We start from the raw sequence: 25889 nt of genomic DNA, 5'->3' as shown, positions 1-25889 counted from the left end.
TTAGCCATCAATGTTCGGTTAATCTTGTCAAAATGTTTGCATCCCTTACACACAACCATACTGATCCATTAATTTTGGCATCACTTTTGCCACTCAAGCCATTCTAGACCCTTTATAATCATAGTTTATTATTGAAATGGGGTTGTATAAAGCTGCATCTGATGTGCCTTTCCTGTCTTTAGATACTACACCTACCACTGCTTTCTTCCAGGATGTTGGTACTTCTCAAAATACTGTTAAACAAAACCTTCCAGATCTTTGTTTTTTCCCTACCTTCCAAACTTCCACAGGAATACAATCTATTTATGGGGACTTTCCTGTAGATTGGTTGTACATCACCATTTTTATCTCAACTCCTTCTATCCTGTTAGCAGTCGAATCTCATCTACCTCTAACCTTGGAATACTGAATTCTTCTGTAGACATTTCCATTCGTACCTTTTCTTGATTTCCATACTTTGATTTATACGGACTTTCACAGAATGAAATACATCTAATACTTCTACAGGATCCCTTATCTTCCTTGTTATAGGCTCCATAAAAGCTTGGTGACAGGGCTTTCTTTTTGTTGCCTGACTTGTCGTTCCAAAAGTTTTTGTGCTCTACAGTTGCTTAGCAGCAATCTTTCTAAACTCATGCATATTATCGAAGCAATCCCTTATTTTCTGTTTGGCATTCTGAAGTTGCTCATCCTCTTGTTCTGTAGTATTCCCCTTATTTTGCAATACTTTAACATTTGTCAGTCCCTCTAATTCTTAACCATATCTCCATTTTTTTTTATTTCCACCCTATTTTTAAACTCCTCTAATTTTATCCCACTCCACAGCTATATTTTCAGAAGAAATTTCTATCTTCCCTAATATCTTCTGAATAATTTCCACTACCCATTCTTTAAATTCTTTTAACAGATGGGTGGGAAAGTGCCAGTGTCTCATTTTTACTTCATTACTCTATTTTTATTTTAGATACTGGCGCATGACCTGAAATAGTTATTGGGTGCACATCAAGACCTTCAGTTAAATGCACATGTTCCAGTGAAATGTAAATTCTGTCTAGCCTAACCCAGCTTTGTATCTTGAGGAATATATAAATTCACTCTGAACTCCTAGTACTGAATTCACATCTTCCACGTCAAATATTTTCATAAATTTCTTCAAAAATATACCCTCCTTTGTTATATTTCCCTTCTGGGCCCCCCAGACGCATCTTCAATGCTGCAAATCAAATTCCAGTCCCCACCTATACAAGTAATATTCTTTGGTGAAGGCCGATTTATTCCACAATTTTCTTACACTACATTATAGCAGTTTTCGGTGGAATATATGCCAGTGTAATCCCCCCTTTGCCAGTAACCCCTTAGAAGATAAAAAAAAAGACTATGGTAGATTTGTAGTACTATCACTATTGGAGCTCCTCTTGCAATTAAAGTACTCCTCTCTCACTTTGCCCCATGTATTCTGCTGAATAACTATCCTGAAAACCTTTTATCAAAGTCACATGCTCAGTTCTTTCCAAGTGCATCTCATGTAGCAAAACTATTTGCACTCTACATTTTAATATAGTTCACTACTCTTTGTATTTATCTGCGATACCACTGATGTTTAAAAACATTACAGAAAGCATCAATTTCTTGAAAAGTGATTATTCCCACCTTTTATGTACAAGGGCTTTTTTGTTAAATGTCTAGTTCCAGTTTTTGTTATATGCATATACTGTTTGGCAGATTAATCTTTTATGCAGTTTCTTGCCATCTCCATTTTAGCCTGTCACATCTGACAAAACCTTTTGCTTGATTGAAAACCCTCAAACAAAAATACACACCCCAAATACCCCCCAAAACAAACTATTAACTTAATATCACACAAAACTATGCACATATTCAAATATTGACATTTTACCCTCCTAATAGGGATAAACTGATAGCCACATGCACATAGACTTTAGATAGCATGGATGACCTTTCTCTTAGGTTAAGACACATGGTACAGCCTTTGTTTCTACAAAGTGCTGTCTGACTGTCTTACTTTTATAGCTTTCTCAGCTGGGAAAACACTTGAATACTTCAAGAAAACAATTTTCCCCAACTCCTATCTCTATCAGATTGTCTCCTAGAGACACAAGAACCAGACAAAACTGCTAAGCATACGTGTACTAGAAAAAAGCCTTAATATTCTTTCTATTAAAAACTTATTACTAGATTAAGCTAATGGCCTTAACCCATTCATTTCACTATGCAAGAATGAGAAAAAGCACACTAATTTTTCAAAGCACTTGCATTCCTTGACAGAAAAAATAAGGTTATTAGAAGAATGTATGAAAGGTCAGATAAAAGATGGGAAGGTTCCTCTCAGACAAGATGTGTCGGAACAGAAGAATGAGGGCAGGAGCATCATCTTCCCCTTTATTTGCTTTATATTTAGAGCCACTGGCAAAAATATTATGGGAGACACAAATTCAAGGATATAACTGGTGTAGAAATCGAGAAAGGCAAGGATATTTGCAGATTTTTTTTCTCCTTGATAAATCCAGAAAAAGACACTTTGGTGCTGTGCAATATTTTGAGATAGTCTAAGGTAAAACAAAGGTTATAGCTGTAAACTATGTAACCCACTCAGGAATTGGTTCGTAATACCCATATTTATGAGGGCAAATGACAGCATATTTAGAGGTCTGGATTAAAAGGATTCTATAATGGCAGTTAGAGACATATGGGACGAGACTAAAAATGTAACACAGAAACTTGAAGCTCTTGATTACGGATATAGATTAAGACACAAGTGAAAATATTTTTAGTCCCTCAAATTTTATAGGTGGGTCAGAAATATTTTTATCAACTGGAGGGAGAAACTGTAGACAGCAACAAAGATGAAGGAATTTGTGTGTGTGTGTGTGTGTGTGGGGGGGGGGGGGACAAAAGCAAGAGTTAAGGGAGTTTTATTTTATTTTGTATTTGTTGAGCGGGGAAAAGCACTAGTCTCAGTAGGCTCATTTCAGTCTCAGGCCAGGGAAAATACAAGAGATACAAGACATTATATACAGAGAAAATGACAAAATGCTATATATTGTATATAAATGAATCATAGTTGGCTTGAGGGTATAAAGGTAATAAATGACATACAGAGTGACTGAAAAAAAAAACAGTATACCCATGCATTAAATATCAGAGCTGGTATGCTGAAAGAATCATGATCAAAAATAGAACAAGTAAGCAGACAGAAGGGAATGAAGAGGTTGAGTTATTTGACCAGAGAGAGCAGCTGCAGTTTCCTACTCTTGAAATATACATTTATTTGTTAATGGAAAAAGGGGTAAGAGGAATGATCATTAAAAATACTGAGATTCCCACAGTTTGAAACCAAGGACTGAAAGTATTGTCTGTGTAGTGAAGCCTGGTTTAGAGGACAGGATGGATGGTTACGATGTCTAAAGTTGTATACTGATGCATCTCCGAATAGTCTGGAAGCTAGTGGAGGATGGGTGTCCATTCTTGAGTTTAAATAGTTGAGAGAAGTACAAAATCAGCACGTTTCATAGGTAGGCTGCTAGCTTTTTTTAATTATTTTCAGTGGTATTCATTTCTTTTGGAGTGTGTGATAAACCTGCAAATGGCATTTGAAATGGACTAAATGGTGGATACATTTCTTTTAGAAGCTGCAACAACTAGCAGGAGACAATATTCTAGCTAAGCCAGTAAGATGCACTTACCAATGGCATTTCTACAGGGTCTGAACAGAAAAGGGGAAATCCTGTTAGCCAGAAGAGGAGTGTTGATTTTTCTGATTGTAGCCAAAGTGGTTGATAATTTAGGAAAGGGTCCAACCAAATCCTTAGGTATTTGGATGATGTGATGTTCTCAATGTTAAGATGATCAAGGATTTTTTTTAGAAGCCTAGAGATAAAAGTGAGCTTTTGCCTAGTGCCAAAAAGCATGTCGTTTGTTTGAGGAGTTTAATAGTAATGGTTCATCACTGACCCATTGAATAAGGGAATGAAAATCAGCCTGAAGTTAGTATTCAAGAGGAGACAGAACAGAGCAGAACTGAAAAGTCATCAGCATAAAGCAAGAGATAACGATGGGTTAAGACAAAAAGAAGTTTGGTAATGTAGATAGAAAAGAGGAGAAATGTCAGAACAGATCACTGAGAGACACCTTTCTGCAGAGGAACTGACATATATGTAGAGAAGTTAGAAGTCATGTACTTACCATAACTTGGCATCTGTGTTGTCCATTTTCATTCATTCTTCCTCTCAGATGGGTTCAGATCCGACCCTCAGATGCGACTCAGATGCATACAAAAGACTTCTGATCCAATTGAGCTTCTCTACCCATAATGCTCTATTCTCTCCCCAACTCCTCAGCGTTTGCTGCATAATCTTTAAATTTATAAAAAAGACAGACATAATAAAATGTTAGGGCTCAAACTTGGAACTGAAAGGTTCCAATACAGTCTACAAGGTACTTCTAGGACAGACAAGGATGTGGGGTGGATGGGAGGGAAAGTGAGGAAGAATGAAAATGGACAACACAGATACCAAGTTATGGTAAGTACATAACTTCTAATTCTGATGTCCCTTTTTCCTTCTTCCTCAGATGGGACAGAACCCCCAGCTATGTAGCGCCTGGGAGGCCCTCATGGAAGGACATGCCAGAGCACTGACTAACCAAAAGAAGCTCTGCTTTTACAGATGTCTAATTTGTAATGTGTAACAAAGGGGCAGAGTCTTGGACCAAGTGGCTACAGCACAAATATCAATGGAAGTCCTTGATGAAAAAGCAGATGCCGTAAGCCAGAGTGGAGTGAGCTCTAGGGGGTTCATGGTAAATCTAATCCTTTTAAGTATAAACAAATGAAATGCAATTAGTAATCCATTTGGCTAGAGTATGTTTAGATGCTACCTGGCCCAAGTGGCTAGAGGAAAAGGATACAAACAGCTGCTCAGACTTCCTGAACTGCTTTGAGAAGGTAAAAACGTAGTTGTCTGTGCACATCATGGAGGTGAAGTACGTACTCTCCATTATTTGTAAACTTTGAAAAGAAGACTGGTAATTGTAGGGACTGGTTAATATTACTCTTCGCTGCCACTTTAGGAAGAAAGGAAGGACTGGCTTGTAGAGCTAGTCTGTCCTTATGAAAGAATGTAATGAGGCTTAGCTGATAAGGCCCAAAGCTGAAATTCTTTTTGCCAAAGCAATAGCTACTAAAGATTTTTTCCAAGACAGAAACTTCATATCACTTTTGTCTGCTGGTTCAAAGGGCTTCTGAGTTAAACCCTGATGAATCACAGGAAGGTCCCAAGGAGCAGAGGGGTCTTACTGAGGATTCTAGAAGAAAGACTCCTTACACAACCTGGACATAGCCAGACAAAGGGATTGGTTTCCAGAACAGAAATTAGAAATTGCTGCCAACTGAAGTTTAATAGTAGAAAAACTAGCCGCCTCTAAGTCTCGTTTAGAAGTCATGAATGGCCAAAATACATGCGGAAAAAAGGTCAAATATTTTGGTTGGAAGCTCAAATAGAAAATCTTTTCCATTTGTCTGTAGACTCTCTCAGTAGAAGCTTTCTGGGAGGCAAAGATAATCTCACAAACTGGGAAAGCAAGCTTGGACTAACTATTACCGGAAGTAGAAAAACATGCAGTTAGTTTGAGGGCATGGAGATTGGGGTGCTGAATTCTTAAAGGATGGGACAGGAGATCCTAAGTTCCAGAATCCATGGAAAATATTCTCAAGTGAGACCAGAGGAAGGGAAACCATACCTGCTGAGGCCAGAAGGGGGCAATAAGGATGCTTAAGCTCTTCAGTCTGCTTACTTTCTGTAAAAACTTTGGAATCAGGGGAAGAAGAGGGTAAGCATATAGGAGACCCGGGGGCCAATCGTGAATCAGAGAATCTCTGTGACTCCCCCAGAGCGGGGATCAGAGCAAAATACTTGCTGCACTTGATGGGAGAGGCAAAAATGGTGGCAGCAAGGTTGACCCCAGTGACTGAAAATCATATTCGCTACTGACTGACCGATACCACTCATGAGGCGTCAGAATTGACCTGCTGAGCCTGTCTGCTAGTTTGTTTCCCTGGGATGTGCTTTGCAATGAAAAAAGTGGCCTGAAGCTGTCATCCATTCCCAAAACCTCATGACCTCTCTGCACAGGAGGCAAAATCGGGTTCCTCCTTGCTTGTTGATCTACCAGACAACTGACATGTCTGTTTGAAATGCAATTGTCCCTAGAAGTAGAACATCCTAAAAACACTTGTAACTCTAGGACTGCTCTCTTCTCTAGGATGTTGATATGCAACTTGGTCCCCAGAGGGGACCACATGCCTTGGATATCCTTCACATGAAATACCCACCCACCCCAGTTGTGAAGTGTCAGTGTTCACAGCAGCAACAGGGGGCAGAAGGGTAAAAGGTGTGCCCAGAAACAGGTTGGACTGAAGCCAACAGCAAATATGATGCTTGCAGACTGGGGTGAGTTTTATGGGAAACTATAGGGGCAGGTAAAGTAAGGACCGCTGTATGCAAATCCATCACCGAAGAACCTTGCTAGAGGGAACAAAAGTATGGCAAGCTGACATCGACCCCAGCACTTGCAGTACTAATCGCGCTGGAGGAGACAGGTGGGATAATACAGCCTGAATTTGAGCTTGAAGTCTCAGGGATGTGATGATGCAATGGAGAGGTAAGGACACCACCTAAGTTGTAGTATTCAAGAAGATTCCTATAAATACCAGAGTCTGTACTGGGACTAGATTCTACTTGGTAAGGTTTATAGAGATGGCTCAAGGAGTTAACCAGGAACAAGTCATCCCTGGTTTGTAGAAGTTGATGCTTGGATGGTGCAGTGAGGAGACAATCAGAGATATGGAAACACCTGGAATTCCTCGAGTCTCAAGTGAGCTGCTACTACCACCATGCATTAGGTAAACATCCTGGGGACTGTTGAGGACAAAGGGCAGTACTCTGAATTGGTAATGATTGTTTCCTGGATCACCTGTCCATTTTTATGTGATAGTATGTATCCTGGAGATCTATAGACCACATCCAATCACCCTTGCACAGAAGAGACAGAATGGGCTGAACAGTGACCATTCAGAACTTCATCTTCACATACTGATTTAAGTTGCTTAAATCCAAAATGGGTCTTACATCTGCTGTTCTCTTTGGGAAAAAAAAGGAGTAAGTTCCGAATCTTATCTGGTCAGGTGTGACCTCTTGGATGACTTTTCTGAAGCAGCTTTTGTATTTCTAGAGCTGCGTCTTCCATCTGACTGGGTGGAGCTTCTGAAAGTTTCCTTTTGTGAACAGGAGGAAAGGAAAATGGTATGTAGTAACCTCTGGATAGGATTTTTAATGCCCATAATTTTTGTGATTTGTGTCCAGGCATCTAGGCGCAAAGAGAAATGACCTACAACTGCCTCCAGAGAATCTGGCAACACTTCAGGAGCACTGATAGAGCCCATCAGAGTATTCTTGAAGCTCTTATTCTTTGGACCCCCTTATGCTGCCAGAATGTAGTCTTCCACTGAAGTTTCCTCTTCTGCCTCTGGAGGAGTTATAGCTGCGCAAATCCTGGAAAGGACCCCGAGATTTTCAGAACCGCATCTTACCACCTGATTGGTTTCTAGAGGAAGTCTGTTGAGGGGTAGAAAACTTGATTCTTATGGCAGTCTTTCCTTCTTGTTTGCTGTGGGTGAGCATGTCTAACTGATGGCCCGAACAAGGAAGAGTCAAAGGAAGTACTGACAAAGGATGTCTTGAAGGGTTCCGCAAAGTTGCATAGCCTCATCCAAACATGTCTGCCAATGGTTATGCCTGAACCGGTGGCTTGTCAGGCACCCTTCGCTGTGTGGGAGATCAGCCTCAATGCATTAGAAAAGGACAGTAGTGTGTCCAGTTGCGAAGAAATCTTTTTCAGATCCTACTCAGACAAGGACTCCAAGCAAGTATTTGATAGTTAATCGAAACTTTCTGTAGTCAAGTGTGCCAGTGCCAGGTAGTTTAACGACCTCAGAGTGAACATAGCCAAGGTGTACACTCACTTTCCAAATTTGTCCATCGCTCTGGATTCCCTGTTTGGTGGATGGACAGAGGAGCTTTGTTCAGCTAGCTCCATCTTGGTGGCCATCACCACCATCACTATAGCATCAACCAGGACTCACTTACTCCACTGGAATCTATCAGAAGGGACCATAGATTTGTCTGGGTTCTTAGGGATAGGTTCAACAGTGCTCGGTTCCTTCCAAGTCCGGTGGAAAACAAGTCAATAAGTTCAACAGCCAGGTTGGGTCACCAAAGATGTAGATGGTCTAGCAACAAAAGCCTCTAGAAACACTGACTCTTCAAGAAAAGGAGGTTGGGAAGGCCAGCCTCCCTTCTGTGAGGATTTCAAGTACAATCTACAAAGGAGATGTCATCGTGTAGTGATGAGGGATCCTTCTCCCTTATCAAAATCAGTGTCTTCTGAGAGAGACTCCATGGGTGTCTCTCTTACCTGCCCTCTTCAAAGGGATCTCTTCTGTGGGGTGCTCAGGAGCACTATCAGAAGGGGGGAAATTCCTCTAGGCAACCTGTCTGAAGACTTCCCAGAACTGGCTGCCCCTATGGAACAGGTCTGATGGACTCAGAGCTCAGACCCAAGTGAAGGGCAATGATCAGGATCAGATATGACAGGACTGTTCTCTATGTAAAGGGAAAACCCTTTCTACCACCTTGAAAGCTGACTGATCAGGGGAAACTTCTCCCCTCCTCGGGGATGAAATCGGAGGAAAAAAGGTCAGGGCCGCCCCCAGATCTGAGCCTCATGAGGAGAATCAGATCAGAGCTGTCCAGGTCCGAAGCTCTGAGGGGAAGGAACAGATCCAACAAAGTCAGGGTGGAACCCAACTCCTCAGACCTGGTGCCAACCTCTCGGATCTGAAACCTGCTCTGATCCGAGGGTTTCACAGCAGAACTGGTCAGGGATACTGGAGTCGAACAGGGTACTTTCCTTGGATCCAAAGCTGAACCTCTCAGGGATGTTGCATCCTGGGACTCCAAACCAAAAAACGGATTGGTGTAGGAGAAAGAAATGGGCTTAGGTGCACTCAAGAATCCATGACTGGATGGAGCTGGCAGGACCCCCATCTGGATTGAGCCCTGACAACGTTCCACACAATCCTGTCTGAATACTCTGTTAAACTCCTGGAAGATGCTGTGGTCTGGAGTGTTTCCTTAGTGGTTGAAAAAGTTGAGTGGGTAGGGCCGAAGAGAGGTTTCAGAATGTACTCCGGCGTACAGCTTCTGCTTGTTGATCTGATGGCTTAGGATTCAAGGAGACTGTAGAAGTAAATGGGGAGACCACAATAGGAGATGAGCCTGTCTGATCCAAAGAGGACCGTGGATCTGAGAGCAGCTCAAAAGACTCTGAAGCAGAGGTAGTCAGATCTGAAATCTTACTAACCTTCTATAGTGGCTCTGAAGACCTCAGTGACTTTTCCTGGAGTAAGAATAAACTAGTAGGGCTTGGCAGGGGGGTTTAAGTTCCAAAAGCAGGAAGCAAGCCTTTTAGTGTTAATTTATTGGTATGACAAAGCCCTGGTGTTGAAGGTGGAGCAAATGGCACAAAAATTAAGATGGTTAGCTCCCAGGCAATAGACGGAATTCTCAGTCATCAGAATTTGTGATCTTATGCCCACAAGAAGTGCACTTTTTGAAGCCCATAGGTTTCTCTGACATAAGGCAGTATAACCTAAAAGAAAGAAAAGGTTAGGCACGTACAGAAAAAAAGGTTTTTTTTTGTTTTGTTATATAGACCTAGAAAAGAAAAAAGAAATACCTAAAAAGGAACACTGAAAGGAGGCAAAAAGGGATATGTACCAACAAAGGTACCAATAACCAAGGTCAGCAGAGAACAAGGTGAAATCCCGACTCCAGCGACTAGTGAGGGAGTGAAAAAACAGCACCTACAATCTCGAAAGTAACAGTTTAAGAGTGAGACAAAAATAAGAAAATTGTTTCTTACAAGCTCGAGATTGAAATCCTCCAGCTTGCCACAAAGGTGGTAAATGAGATCCGAGAAGTTAGGGACAGAATAGAGAATTATGGGGTCGAGGAAAGTGATCAAGAATTGGATCCCAAGTGTTGTATGCGGCCAAGTTGGATCCAAGGGTCGGTTGTGAACCCATCTGAGAGGAAGAATAAAAAGGGACATCAGATTTGAAATTAACTGACAAGTGGCAGTTAAAAAGGTAGTTTTTGAACCATGGTAGTGCGTCATCACCAATGCCTATTTTAGTGAGATGGTCTAAGACAAATGAGTGATCAATAAGATCAAAGGCTCAAGTGAGGTCAAAATAAACTGCTCCAGTAAACAGGCCTTTATCCATTCCAAGAATTTCGCAGAGTATCCAGATAGCTGTAGATATACTGCAACCAGATAAAAAAACATGCTGCTTTTGAGAGAGAAGAGGGCTTTGGAATGATGTAATAAGTTGTAAATAAAGTAATTTTTCCAAAGTATTTCCCAAGGTAGAGAACAAAAATGGTCAAATGTCTGGCTTGGAGGGACTGAGTTTCTTGGGGAGAGGTTTTACAATGGCATTCTTCCAGATAATAGATATATTAAGAGTAATACACAGGTTCTAGATGTGTTTAGCAGGATTATGATGTCTTTACAGTGATAAATCATAGGTGAAGACAGTCAGTACCGGGGGGGGGGGGGGGCTATCCAGTTTAATCTGTTCAAGCAGATGTTACACGTCCTTTAGACATGATACTTCTGAAGAATGAAGGGATGTATAGAAAGGAGGTGGGGAGTGTTGGACACAGTTTGGTATTGGCTAGAGAAAGGGCTTAAAAGATTGCTGAAATGAGAAAGGAAATCAGAAGGAGAAAGTTGTTGATCATCCCCACAAAATAAGGTGGCTTATGATTACCTGATTCAAAAGACTCATCCACATAACACAAGCAAAAAGTTACAAATCAGAGTGGAAAGGGATGATGAAACTGGGTAGAAGTTTGAGAAAGGAAAAGTAGGATTTAGGACACAGATTATAAAGAACCACAAAGAAAATCCTATTCATAAAGCTGCAGAAAATATTTTAAGAACCAAGCCAACACTAGAATAGAGACAGATTTTTGTCAATAGGGATGACTGCAAGTAGGAATATAAGAAATAAGCAATATAGGGATGAAGTTACTTCAGAAAAATTGGTAGAAATTTTTGGTAAAAATGTATTGGGAGAAATATTTAGAGAGGGAAAAGGTAAGAGTGGGATGAGGCCAAGCAAAGCTCAGACTGCATGTTAGAGATGGCCTTCTCTACCAGGAATTGCTATCATAATATAGGAGAAAGGGATTGGGGAGTGCTGAATGAAAAAAGAAGTTATGTACTCACCAGAACGTTCCATGTTTGTAGTCCATCTCACTCTTCATTCTTACATACGGGATCAGAGCCAATCCTCGGCTCCGACTCGGCCTATTTACAAGCTGGAAGTCTTCTAGTTGGCTCGTGGCTAGGAAGGTATCCCATGGTGCACCAGTACAATCCCCAGATCTTGTTTGCTGCTAACTAGGAAAGATAACTATACCAAATAAGCCAATACTAAAATATCTCCATAAAAGGGATAATATTTTTCTGTCTCCAGGTACTTCCAGGCTGGGGGTAGGCGGGTGGATTCGAAGGAGAGTGAGATGGACTACAAACATGGGACGTTATGGTGAGTACATAACTTCTTTATGTTCTGCAGTCCTATCTCACCTTCATTCTTACATATGGGACAGCGTCCCTAGCGCCTCATTCTTGGGTGACTCAAGGAAAAATACTGAGTCCCGTGGAACCAAATGAAGCTCTACCCCCTGGATGTTAAATCCAATTTGTAATGAGTAATAAAAGTGTGTGGGGTAGCCCACATAGCTGCTGCACAAATATTATCAAGTGGGACTCTGGCTTGAAAGGCTGCAGAGGTAGACTGAGATCTGGTAGAATGAGCCCTGATTTTAAAGGGTAAAGGTCTACCCTCAGAATTGTAAACATAAGCTATACAGCTAGAAATCCAATTTGAGTGTCACTTTGGAAACTGGTAAACCTGACCTGAATTCAGAGAAGAAAATGAATAATTGATCTGATTTCCTCAGTCCGGTGCAAATAAAAACAATTGTATATGGACATCCAGCTGATGAAACCTGTATTCAGCTGCATTTGAATGATTTGGAAAGAACACCGGAAGCTCTATGGATTGATTCAAAGTGACATGGGAACAGACCTTGGGGACAAAGGAGGGCTTAGTACGAAGGGACACCCTGTCCTTGTGAAAAATCAGATAAGGTGGTTTTAACAGACAATGCCTGCAACTCTGACACCCGTCTGGCCGATGTGATCGCTACCAGAAAGTCTTCCAAGACAGAAATTTCAAAGATGATGAATGGGAAGGCTCAAAGGGCAGAGAAGTCAATTTGTCAACACAAAATTTAAAATCCATGAGGCAAACAGGTTCTTGATAGGGGTGTCTCAACAAAGTAGCACCTTTAAGGAAGGTTTTGCATAGCTTGACATCAGATTTGAATCCTGAAAACCTAGATAAAAGTTTGAAATCGCTGCCAATTGAACTCTGATAGTGGCAGCCACAGATCCCTGGTGAAAAAGCTCAGGTAGTAGAAGGTTTATGAGAAGACAAGGATATGACTCAAGGAGGGTGAGAAGTCGTGAAGCCTGACTGGGGATGGAACTGGAGCAGCCACGCTGTCAAATTGAGGGTATGTAATGAGGGATGGAGCGAACCTGACATGCGAGTCAACAGGTCTGGAGCTGGGTCCAGGATCCAAGGATTGTCCAGATAAGAGGCCCGAGGAAGGGGAACCAAACCTGACGAGGCCAGTAAGGAGCAATGAGGATAAGTTTGCTTCCCAGCAGTTTTGCTTTCTGAATAACCTTGGGAAAGGGAGGAAAAGCATACAGGAGACCTGGGGGCCAATCGTAAACAAGTGCGTCTCTTGGTGACTCCCCCGGAGGGGGGATGAGGGAGAAGTAGCTGCTGCATTTGGCATTGATTGGACTGGCAAAGAGGTTGCAGCAAGGCTGTCCCCAACTCCGGAAAATCTGTTCTGCTGTTTCCTGTTTTAGAGACCACTCGTGAGGCATAAGGATTACCCTGCTGAGCTTGTCTGCTATCACTCTGGTTGTCCCTGAAAGGTGCGTTGCCACCAGAAAAAGCTGGGAAGCTATCGCCCATTTCCAAACTCGCATGGCCTCGTGACAGAGTGGGTAAGATCTGGTTCCGCCCCGTTTGTTGATATACCATACTACCGACATGTCTGATTGTATTGCAATAGTCCCCAGAGGCAGGTTGTGGAGTACTTGCAATGCCAGGAGCACCGCCCTCATCGCTAGAACGTTGATATGCAGGTGAGACTCATGATTTTGCCATGTGCCTTGGACAATCCTGCCAAGACAATGCCCCCCCCCCCATCTGTGAGGCATCCGTGGTCACAGTAGCAACAGGTTGGTGAGGGACAAATGAGGTGCCCGTTCTTAACTGATTGGGTAGCGTCCACCAAAGGAGGTCCTTCTTGCAAGATTCTGCCAGCAGAATGTGATGAGATAATGGGAGGTGCTGAAAAGACCATTGGGACGACAGGAGCCACTGAAGATTTGTGTAACCTGGCTAGTGGCACTATTAATATGGTGGAAGCCATGGTCCCTAAAAGTTGCAGAATAATCTTGGCTTTGACCTTTCATAAGGTAAGAAGACACCGAATTTGAAGAACCAGATTGTGCCCTTTCGGCAGGAAGACAAGCCAACATGTCTACCGTGTCTATCTGCGCCTATAAAAATCACAGATTGAGAGGGCAATAAGGCAAATTTTTCCCAATTTATAGAAATTCCCAGCTGGGCACAAAGCTGAAGAGTAGTGTCCCTAGCCTGAAGTAGATGCCTGGTAGGGGCAGTCAAGAGCCATTCGTCCAGATATAGAAACACCTGGAATCTGAACGTCTCAGTTGAGCTGTCACTACTGCCATACATTTGGTGAACACCCTGGAGGCTGTGGTAAGACCAAAGGGCACAGCACGAAACTGGTAATGACAGGCTCCCAGCCGGAAGCGTAGATGGCTCCTCTATGCTCTGTCCATTTTTGTGTGGTAATAGGCGTGTTGGAGATCGATTGAGCACATCCAATTGTCTTTCCCTAATAAACGGGAGTACAGACTACAGTGTCACCATCCGGAACTTGTCCTTTAGTGAATCATTCAATCTGCTGAGATCTAAATAGGCCTCCAGTCCCCTGTACATTTTGGCACTAAAATGAATCTGGAGTAGTTCTGGATCCTATTTGGTCTGCTGGGACGGGTTGGATAACTCTGACAGCTACTTGTTGACCTCCACAGTTGCCTGATCCCTGTGACTGGGTGGAACATCCGGGATCTTCTTGGGAACAGGTGGAAGAGAAAAGGGCATGACATAACCTCTGGTAATAATTCTTTGTACTCACTTGTCTTGAGTGATACTCAGCCAGGCTTCTGGGTACAAAGAAATGCGACCCTTGACTGGCCCCAGAGAAGCACAGTCGGGCTCCACATCAGCAGTACTGGTAAGGCCGGCCCCAAAAGGAATCGCGATCTCCCTGGTTTTGTGGATCACCGCTGCCTCTAAAGCAACGTCTACCATTTCCTCCTCCTCTGAAGGAGGAGTCACCCTGTGCATCCTGGAAAAACCTCTGGGACTTCTTGAACCACATTTTACCGCCCCCTCTGACCCTTAGGGTATGGTCTAGAGGGGACAGTAAAACGTACTCCCACAGCAGAGAGTGTTTTTCCTTCTTGCTCGCACTGGGTGAGAGTGTCCTTTACCTTTGATCCAAACAAGGAGGAACCGAAGGGGGCATTGGTAAAGGTAAACTTGAATGGTTCCGCAAAGTTACACATACGCATCCAGGAATGACGCCCTCAGGGAAATTCCTGAACCCGCTGCTCTTCTCACTCCATCAGCTGCATACGAAATAAGCCGCATGGAAGAGTTGACAATAGAGTTCAAGGTGGACAACTAGGCAGAAACCTTGTCAGGGACTCCCTCAGTACATGTACCTTGTAGAGAATCTCCTAACTCTTTAAGGAGATATCTCTGTAGTCTTGTGAAGTGAGTAAGGTAGTTCAGCGATCTGAGGGTAAATGCCACTGAGCTAAAGATATGCTTCCTGTATCTGTCCATCGTTCAAGACTCCTTATTCGGCAGATGAACAGAAGTCTCAGCTAGCTCCTTCTTAGTGGCCGCTGCCACCACCATGGCATCTATGGGAACACCTTTAGACAAAAAAATCTTTCTCAGGAAGGGCAGAAAAATGTATTCGATCTCCTGGGGACTGGCTCCATGGCATCAGGAGTATCCCACATCTTTCTAACTAGCTCCATCAGTTAAAAAAGATGCAGACACCCAAGAGGCTGAAGGTTGAAATCCAAAAGCCTTCAGGTACACCAACCCATCAGAAGGGGTGATAGTGGCAAGCCACACCTCTGCTCAAGGATTTCCAGGATGTCTACAAAGGAGACAGAGGACAACTTGGGAGACCCTTCCAACTCCTAAAGGTCAGTGTCCGAGGTAAGAGACTTATCCTGGGAGGTCTTGGAAGAGTGGGGGCCACCAGCCGGTGGCTCCTGAGGGTCTCTGCTGTCCATGGAGGGGGTAGGAGCTGAGACAGAAGTAGGTGCTTTAGGAGGGGAAGAGTGCTGATACCTCTGGTTGGAGCAGACAATCGGGACAGCACACATCTCGAATGCAGACCTCTCCAGCACCAAAGACCTCCCCGGCTCCAAGGAGGCAGAGGATGCAGTTGGCACCAGAGCTACTGGCTCCGAGATAGACAGAGTCTGAATTCACCCTAGCCGAAGCGCCGAGAGGAAGACTCAGAACCGAAGTTTGGTTCCAAGCATCCTTGTTGGAGCTGACCGGGGAGCTTCAGCCCCTAGACACTACGGATGGCGCCGAGAGTGTCAGAGCAGAACTCTGCTCTGAAGCAGCCACAGGGGGAGCTGGAGCCGAAGGTTCTACCAGTGGTACCTAACACTCTGGCTCTGAAAGACCAGCATGGCTCTGAGGAGGAATGATCGCAGAGGGTTGAATGGACTCAAGTGGCTCCGGAACTGACTGGGTCGAGGCCAACAGTAATTTAGGCAAAGCAGATGACTTCAACAGTCTCAGCACTACCCTCTCTACATCTTCGTCCAATAAACTCTTGGAAGACTTGGATGACAGAGTAGGAGAGTGGGATTCTCTGAGGGAATCAGGGATTTCAATATCAAGGAGGCCGGTAGAGGATCCATAGACCGGCTCCGAGAAATACTCAGTGGTCGGCTCCGGAATACTTGGAATCAACCCTGTAATCACAATACTGCTCTCAGTCGGCACCGAGGTCTGTGGAGCCGATAAGACAGTGGACTTGTCTGATTTTGATATCTTAAGAGGTGGCTCCAAGACATCAGCCAGTGTTGGGGAGGGCCTCATAGAGGATTTAGATTTTCCCTTAGTGGATTTTGAAGATTAGGATGAGCTAGACAGATCTTCCTCAAAGGAAGGTTTAAGGAGACCTTTTAGGATGAGCTTGTTCTTCCTCTCCTGCAACACCCTAGGAATGAAAGCATGGCAAAATAAACAGGTCTCCTATAAATGGGATGGCCCCCAAACAGTAAACGCAGTTACTGTGACCAAGCGTTATGGATATTTTTTGAGAGCACTTAATACACTTCTTAAAGCCAGATGGCTTATGATCCTTACTCTAGACATTCTCACAGGGGGACACACACAGAGAAAAAGGAGAAGGACTAGGTCCTCTAATTTAAAACGGGCCTAGCCCTGCAGGAAGGAGAAAGATACCACAAGGACTAGGTCCTCTAACTTAAACTAGCCTAGCCCGGGCAGGAAAGGAAATGAAGACTAGGTGTTCTAACTAAAACAGACCCAGAAATTTACAGAGTACAGAATTTCACACTCAAATATCAGCAAAACAAGCAGGAATCCGCAAAAATCTCAAACTTACGCCAATTACTTACAGAATGTAGTTCTGTTAATGATAGCAAAAACAAGAATGCTAACCAATTAAATGGAAAACTGCCAAACACACGACTATCCTATTAACACACAGTCTAACAGTGCAGAAAAGGCGCTTACAACCACTAATTCTATGAACATACAAAAACCAGCACACAGGATACCAATACTAAGCCAAACAGGCCAAAAGGCTAAAGACTGCACCAAATGGCGAAAGTATAAGCTAACTACACCAATATGAACTACGCTAACTGATTAACAAGCAGTAACAGTTTTTACTATTTTTAAGCTAAACAGAGCCAAAATTTTGGAAAAAGTTAAAGTAAATGCAACACTTAGCCAGAGCCAAAGAGAAGCATAACCGAACTAGTCAATGTGACAAACTAGATCTGGGGATTGTACTGGTGCACCATGGGATACCTACCTAGCCACGAGCCAACTAGAACACTTCCAGCCTGTAAATAGGCAGAGTCGGAGCAGAGGATCGGCTCCGATCCCATATGTAAAAATGAAGGCAAGCTAGGACTAGAGAACATTAACAATTGTAGTAGGTTTTAGTCAAGTCTAGAACAGAAGCTGCTGTTAAAAGGGGTAACTAGTAAGGCATTTAAAATGTTGCAAGATAACCAAGAATCAGAGGATGTTAGAAAAGATTTGGAAGAGATACATCGGTGTGGCGCCCAAGTATGCAACCATTGTCCAGAAATTTTAGGACTTCTGCTTGGAAGTGTTTGCATACGTATGTTTATACCACAAGCAGATTTCAGAGAAGTTTTCTTTGGGTATGTGATGATAGGAGGTACTGCCAGCCATGTCAGGGAGAAGTAGGGCAGTGTCAGCACAGCTAGCTGGAATTGTATAATTATATGTTTGTATATCAACTGATTTGTCCAGATACTTGTGCTGAAAACATTAAAACATTTGTGAGCTTTGCTTCTGTTAAAATGTATTAACAGTGCACCCTGCTGAAATGGACATGAACTTTGGTATCTGAATTAAATGTATAGTTTTTACTAGAGGACACTGGCACAGCAATGGTTAACCCAGCTGGTTTATTTTAGACAAACTAAGGGAAATGTAAATGGAGTGTGAGGGCAGTGCCAAAGATCAAACTGCGGAAGTTGAAAAAGGGCAATTGTGAAGTGGAGTTCAGGGAAGAGTCAAGACAGGCACTGGATGGCATGTAAGAGTTACCCAGTAGCTGAGTAACTACACCATATCTGGTAAGGGAGAAAGTTAGAAAGGTGCTTGGTGTGACATCTGGACAGAGGGAGGACATGATGGCCTGGTGGTGGAACGAGGAAGTACAGGAGAGTATACACAGAGAAACAGATTGGCAAAGAAGTGGGATTGTCAGAGAGATGAAGAAAGTAGGAGTATAAGGAGATGAGGCATATGGCGAAGAGAGGTGGCTAAGGATAAGGCATATAGGGAGTTTTATGAAAGGTTGGACACTGAGGAAGAAAAGCACCTGTACCGATTGGCTAGACAGAGAGCTGGGAAAGATGTGCAGCAGGTAAAAGTGATAAATGACAATGAGGAAAACGTACTCAAGTGAAGTGTGTGTGTTGAGCAGATGGAAGGAGTACTTTGAAGGACTGATGACGAGATAGAAAAATAAGGTTGGATGATGTGGGGACAGTGAATCAGGAAGTCAATGGATTAGCAAGGATTAAGGACAGGTATGAGGAGGATGAACAATGGAAAGGCTGTTGGTCCAGATGACATACCTGTGGAAGCATGGAGGTTTTTAAGATTGATGGCAGTGGAATTTTTAACCAGATTGTTTAATGAAATTTTGGAAAGTGAGAGGATGCCTGAGGAGTGGAGACGTGTTTTGGTATCGATTTAAGAACAAGGGTTATGTGCACAGCTATAGTAACTGAGGGATAAAACTAATCAGTCACAGCATGAAGTTATGGGAAATAGTGGAACCTACTTTAAGAAGGGAGGTGATTAGTGAGCAGCAGTATGGTTTCATGCTGTGAAAGAGCACTACAGATACAATGTTTGCTCTAAGGGTGTTGGAGAAATAAAGGTCAGAAGGAGTTGCATTGTGTCATTGTGGACTTGGAGATACCACATGGCAGGGTGTCTAAAGAGGAGTTGTGGTATTGTATGAGGAAGTCAGGAGTGGCAGAGAAGTATGAAAGGGAGTGGTACAGGATATATACGAGGATAGTGACAGTGGTGAGGTCTGCAGTAGGAGTGATGGATGCGCTTACGGTGGAGGTGGGATTACATCAAGTATCAGCTCTGAGCCCTTTCTTATTTGCAATGGTGATGGACAAGCTAACAAACATGATCAGACAGGAGTCCCCGTGGACTACGATATTTATGGATGACATTGTGATCTATAACTGCAGTGGTGCAGCGGTTAGCATTGTCACATCACAGCAAGAGGTTCTCTCGTTAGATTCTCGGCTGGAGCACCTTCTATGTGGAGTCTGCATGACCTCACCATGGCCGAGTGATGCTAAAGACATGCAGGTAGGTGCGAGCGTGAATGGGCATGCCTTCTTTGAATGTTGGGTGTCAGGCTGGCAACTTGGCACCATAAAAATCCACTGCCAATCATGAGCGGACTGGAGTTCCGCTGTGGCAACCCCTAACTGGGAAAAGCCGAAAGACAGTGAGTACGGAACAGGTTGAGGAGACCCTGGAGAGGTGGAGATATGCTCTAGAGAGGAGAGGAATGAAGGTCAGCAGGACTAAGACGGAACATGTGTCTGAATGAGAGGGAGGATAGAGGAATGGTGAGGATGCAGGGAATAGAGTTGGTGGAGGTGGTCGAGTTTAAACACTTGGGATCAACAGTTCAGAGTAATGTGTGTTGAAGAGAGGTGAAGGAGAATACAGGCAAGGTGGGGGAAGTGTCAGGAGTGATTTGTGACAGATTGGTACCAGTAAGTGTGAAAGGGAAAATCTACAAGACAGTAGTGACAACAGCTATGTTACATGGGTTGGAGACAGAGTCAGAGCTCGAGGAGGTAAAGTTAAAGATGTTAAGATTTGCAGTGGGTGTAACAAGGATGGACAGGATTAGGAGTCAGTATATTAGAGGGTCAGCTCAGGTTGGACAGTTTGGTGACAAAGCCAGAGAGGTGAGATTGTGTTGGTTTGGATATGTGCTGAGGAGGGATGCTGGGTATACTGGGAAAAAGATACCAAGGATGGAGCTGCCATGCAAAAAAAGAGGAAGGCCTAAGATGAAATTTATGGATGTGGTTGGTGTGACAGAGCAAGATGCAGAGGACAGGAATAAATGGAAACTGATCCACTGTAGCGACCCCCAACGGGAACAGCTGAAAGTAGTAGTAAATGAGCTATTAAATCATTCAACAGCACCCCGGTGCCGAGTAGGACCAGAGAAGATGGATCTGGGACAGTTTTTTTTTTCATTAGTTCAATGAAGAAAGGGGAGGCCTCAAAGCACTGCCATGAACATTTATATGTGTACTGCAGTCATCTATGTTCAAATCCTGTCTCGAACTTCAAAAGGAGATATTGTGGGAACCTCGAGTCAGGTGACCAGATGAAGTCATTCTGCAAGTCATCTTGAAAATATTTTACATGGAGTAATCTCAGAACATATTCTGTTAGGAAGCATGACTAGAAAGACTGCTCATGTAATTCATCTTGCCTTGTCCAAGTAAGTTAACAGGGAACAGTAAAATTCTTAGTTTCACTCAGGAATATAACTAAGCTTAGTTTAGAGATTGTTTTTCTTTATTTGTACGAGTCTGTCCATCAATGTTTTCAATATTTTCTGTGGTTTGAAGCCTGTGGTTTATTGTGGATATATAGTTAGTATTTTCTTTTATTTATTAAACTTTTCATTGTGGTTGGTCCTTTTTACAAAGTATTAACCTTTGAGAGTACCTATACTTATTTGGTGACACTGTGTGGGCCATTCCAAAAGGCCCAACCATCTTCGTGAGGTACCATTTGTATTATCAACATTACACAGTATAATTGGACACCCTTTGTTAAAGGCCTTGGAGTAGCTGATTGTGGAATGTCTGGTGGCAGTGGTAAATACCTTATAGTCTGGGCAGAAGGGGGCATAGCTAGTAGACCTGTGCCAGCCTTTCCCAAGTGTGTGCAAAAATTAAATCTGTCAGCTACTTGAGGCACGGACATGAAGCACTGGATTTACAGAGGGTGCTGCAGGACATGACGGACACTCAGCTGAGGACCTAACCCTATAGCTATACCAGTGGCGGCTGAGGACCTAACCCTACAGCTATACCAGTGGAGTGTCTTACTGGGGATCTGGACGGAGACGGATATACAGGCATTCAGACCCCAGGTTGTATGCATTCCTTGTGTGCTCTTAAGGGAAACTGTACTTGGAGAGAGGTCTGCATCTGGAAATACTGAGTGTATCCATTTGTATTCCATGTGCACATCCCTCTAGTGTCAGTGGTGAGGGTTCAGACTCAATTACTGGCCCAGCGTGGGATGACCCATATTGGTGCCCATCACATATTGGCAGCAGTGGTGGGCATTACAGGGTAAATAGCAAATGCTGGAGGTGTGATGGAAGAGAGAACTGGGAACATTAAGGAGTGTAAAGAGATGGCATATTTTAAAAATTCCTACAGAGTGCTGTCAGAAATGCTTGGGGGGAATGACAACTGGCTGTAACTAAGGAAATTATTATTTTTAGCTTGGACACATCTGAATTGCTTATATACAGTAAGGTCTTGCCAAGTTTGTTATTTGATGAAAAAAGCAACTGCAGTATGGAATATTTTAAAGGAGAAAAGTGTAATATTTAAGCAAAGGGAAGGACCAAATTATAAAAAAAATGGAATTTGTGAGAATACATGCATAATAAAGTTCAGGATGAAGACAGATTTAAGAAAAGGCAGGAATTTAGCAACCTCTGTAATGGAGTAAAGTGTTAGAAAAAAATGAAAAAGTATAATGCATGAGGATGACAAAAGTTAGTTTATTTTCTTTTATAATAAGGTATGTGCACCTGTCTTAAGTGATAATTTAATAAAACTTTTTAAAAAGTAGCCCAGTAATGGAAAATTCATGAAACCCACCCAAGTGGATTCTTGGCATCTCCCCAGAGCCTTTACTGTCAGAGGCAGCCCACTATGAACAACAGTAATCAATCTTCCAATATACTACAAAATATATAAAAATCAAAATGTTAATGAACAATCCTCAAGCTAACACTGATGAGAAAAGCAGCAACATGACAACTTCAATCTGCCAAACTACAGGATTTAACACGGTCCAAAACTGGATTCTGTACAGCATTGTAAGAGTCTACCAACAGTACAGCAAACAGCAGCAATAAGAAAGGGAAAAGCACTGAAATAAATGCCAGAATAAACTGATGAAGTCAGGATGACACCTCCACAAGGTTCCATAAACACTGCCATAAAACAACTTAAATAAGCAGGTATACTCAGTCAAGTTTGTAACATGTGATATGCAAACATCTTCCCACTTATTTCTTTTATTAATTTGTTCAAGACTATAAATGTCTGCCTAATGACCCAGGTCATAACCAGAAAGGGTCTTTTTGACTTCACCTACTGTAAACAAAGCCATAGTGCTCTGAACAGCCAACTGTTGCCATATCTGAAAAGCAGTGTTTGTAAGCACACAAACCAAATACAGCCATCGCAAATTCCTCTGCTGCATGACAGTTCAGCAGACAACTGCAATCCCTGGATGCAGACATTCCGTTTATTCCTCATGGTCAGTGGATCAGTTGAGAAATGATGTGCTGCTTCCAGCACGTCATTTGGGAAGAAGCCTTGCAAGTAATTTTGTTTTTAATGAGAAAACAGCAGCAATAAAAGAAATCCATAAATTACTGTAAGCACATGAAAAAATATAACTGCTATTTATTCACTATTCATTCTTTACAAGGGTACACTGTCCAGCAGAGACTAGAGGTGCTCAATATTAGTGAGATGGAGATCCAAAAACAGATTATTCAAACAGACTTGTTAGTATAAATTATGAAACAAGCAGCACACTTAAAATAAATGGATCAAACTTAACAGACTGCAGAAGTATGTGCAGCAAGTGAAATTACTAGTATATAGTTAAAATAATTGAGGAAAATGATGCAAAAAATGCAAATCAGAACCAAAGTTACAATATTGCTGTCATACTAAAAGGTATGAAAGAGCCTCTAAACAATGAACAGCAACAAAAATGGGAATGAGGGATAAACAAACATGACAAGGAAAAAAAAAAAGAATCTAGCCCCATGATGTAGGGGAAGCAAAGCCCTGACTGCACTCCAGAGGACCCATGTTCTACCAGCAGCACAGGTGCTAGAGGGACATGGTAAGGTAATATAGGAGGCAGTTTGGCTTGCTGCAGTACCACCACCTGCAGGAATATCTTTGGCAACATACAGACCTACATGCCAACACTACCAATGGTGTGCCACTTGGTTGGAAGATGGAACATGCACTCCTTGACACCATCTTTTGCCTCCTCTGGGGAAAATGTGCTGGAAGGCTCTTGCCCTGAAGGAGGAACTAATAGGTGAAGTGGGTGCAGGAAAGGGAACCAGTGGGGGTTAAGCCTTGGACCTAAAATGAGATTAGGCAACTGAAACTCAAACCTAGTGGATTGGAATGAGATGAAGCACTGCCCTGTCCTTACTAAATTCCACAAACTTTGCTAGAAAATGGCTTTTTTAAAGATGTACAAGAGGGAAAAACAAAGCATTCAAGTTAATATGCATGTTGTAGGATAGTACAGAAATCTGTTGAAAATAAATACTGAATAACTGAAGTGGAAAGAGATTCTGAAGTCTAAAAATACCTTAAGCATTGAGGCAAGAAAGTACAGTTGGCCAAGTTATACTTGCCTGTGTAGGTGTTTGAATTCCTCACTGCCTCAGTGGCAATTCGGGTTATCTGTCAAAGTAACCCAGTACAGACCAGCTTTCAGAAGCTCAGACTCCCTTTTCTTCTCTTTTCCTGACACACCTGATTGGCTGATCATAATCAGAGATGAAGCCTTCAACTGTGATGGAGTCATACCTCTCAGCTGTACCAAATTCCTCTATTTACCAGTTTTGAGGGCAAACTAATGGGGTGCCATGAATTTCCAAGTGACCCCTTTAATTCCCATTTTTTAAAAAAAATTTTTTTTTTAAACTTTAGTTATGGATGACATTACATGGAGGCAGTGCCTGACTGCCTGTCCGACCCAGACTGGGGCAGGAAATTAAAATAAAATCAAAGTTCAGGCAGTTTTACAGCCACCCAACAAGCGAGGACATGGTGGATTGATTATCTGCCTGCCAGTGGACTATTTCGGTTTTGGATGTATAGCAGCAGCTCTGCCCACATGAGAAAATTTATTTTCTCCAGCTCTGGTGGCTCATTCAACTTAAAGGTAAGCAAAAAAATAAAAAAACACCTATGGTTAATGTCATTGTGGGAGTAAGGCAACAGGCAATCCTGTGGATAATGTATATAACAGCTGAATTTTTAAGTGCAATAATCATATCTGTGTAGTCCTTAGAAAGCCAATAGGCAGCTGGCATACAATACTGGAGCACCTGAGAGTCCAACCACATTCAGCTGATCCTTGGGGTTTGTGGGCAGGCTCATGGCCACACATGGGTTGGAACCGTTAATGAGATGGTGCAGATAAAGTGCTAGTGGCACCAGAGGGGCTTGCGTTTTGGTTGCTTAGGTGGGCAAGCATCAGCAAAAAGGCTAACTATCTCATTTTCTACACTTTGCGTGAGTGTTTTGTTATTTTTTCATATGCAATGTTCATACCAGTTTGGAAGAAGGCAAACTATGTATGTTATAAATCCACGAACTGTGTGACTGTTCATTCAAATGTTAGCTGGTTGGCAAGTGTAGTTACTTTCTGCCACTCATTCTACATAGCTGTTTTTCATATATCAAAGTGTGGTATGAAAATATGTGCCTTGTCATCTGGAAAGGAGAACACTGGGTATCCAATACTTGCTGTAAGTCAGGAGGATGAACTAGGTTCTGGTACGGAGGGCCATGAAATCAAAGTGCCATTCATTTTGGAGGTTCTACTGGGAAAATATTGATTATATTGTGCATTTTAATACTACTGAGGTGAGGGGTGCTAACAGTACATATGCATTTGACAACCTCCGAACTGTGCTCAGAAATCACTGTCACCAGTGTACATTAACTTACATCCATCGGTGAGCAACTCAAACTTTAAATGAATGAAAAATTCTCAAAATACACAAGTGCAAATAAAATTCTTCCTGCTTACATCAACAGCTGTAGTGTCGCACAAGAAAGATTTGTTTCAAAGCAATTCTGGCAACACTTGATTGTTAGATATGTCAGTTATTGTTAATTCTTACCTTGGTATATAGGTTTTCACTTTTCTTCTGTATTAAGTTGGACAATTTGAAAATGCTTTTACAGCTCAATATGGCAGAAATGTGTTTTCTAACTGGGCAGACAGAAATCTGGGATGTTACAGTACAACAGATATTCTGAGTACATATGTATTGCAGAACACAGTTGATTTACATGCTACTGCTGTATTTTTTTTCCACCTGTAAAATGGTATTTGGAGTTGGGTACTGTTTTGTACCTTGTATAAAACTGTATATGTATTCACACTCAGCACCATTGCTATTCTGCTGCAATGAACACAAGATTATGTAAGATTAAAATTATACAAAAACTGAGAAATAGAGTTTTACCTCTCTAACAAACCAGTTGGCCATTTCTAATAATGGAAACAGTAATTTTTCCAACTCCTAGGTTCATAGTTTAGTACTAAGCTAACTGCCCTTGCGAGCCATTTTAAGCCTAGCCAATTATCCCTTGTGAGACTCAAACCCTGTGCCTTGTGTTTGTAAGGCAAACACCTT

At 42.4% G+C, this 25889-nt stretch overlaps 1 protein-coding gene across 1 annotated transcript in view; it reads right to left on the bottom strand.

The window, feature by feature from the left end:
• The window catches only part of LOC122815078 (putative cation exchanger C521.04c), a 1300764-nt gene that overhangs the window by 243426 nt on the left and 1031449 nt on the right, over positions 1-25889 (bottom strand). Inside the window, exon 15 of the mRNA XM_044087322.1 lies at positions 10000-10017. Within this exon, the coding sequence (XP_043943257.1) occupies positions 10000-10017 (18 nt within the window). The remainder of the gene's footprint in view (positions 1-9999; positions 10018-25889) is intronic.

The sequence above is a fragment of the Protopterus annectens genome, chromosome 11.part0, assembly GCF_019279795.1.
Source record: "Protopterus annectens isolate FY-2018-M chromosome 11.part0, PAN1.0, whole genome shotgun sequence".
NCBI classification, from domain to species: Eukaryota; Metazoa; Chordata; order Ceratodontiformes; family Protopteridae; genus Protopterus; species Protopterus annectens.
Note: the sequence above shows the minus strand (reverse complement) of the source record. Positions and strands in the feature narration are given on the sequence as shown.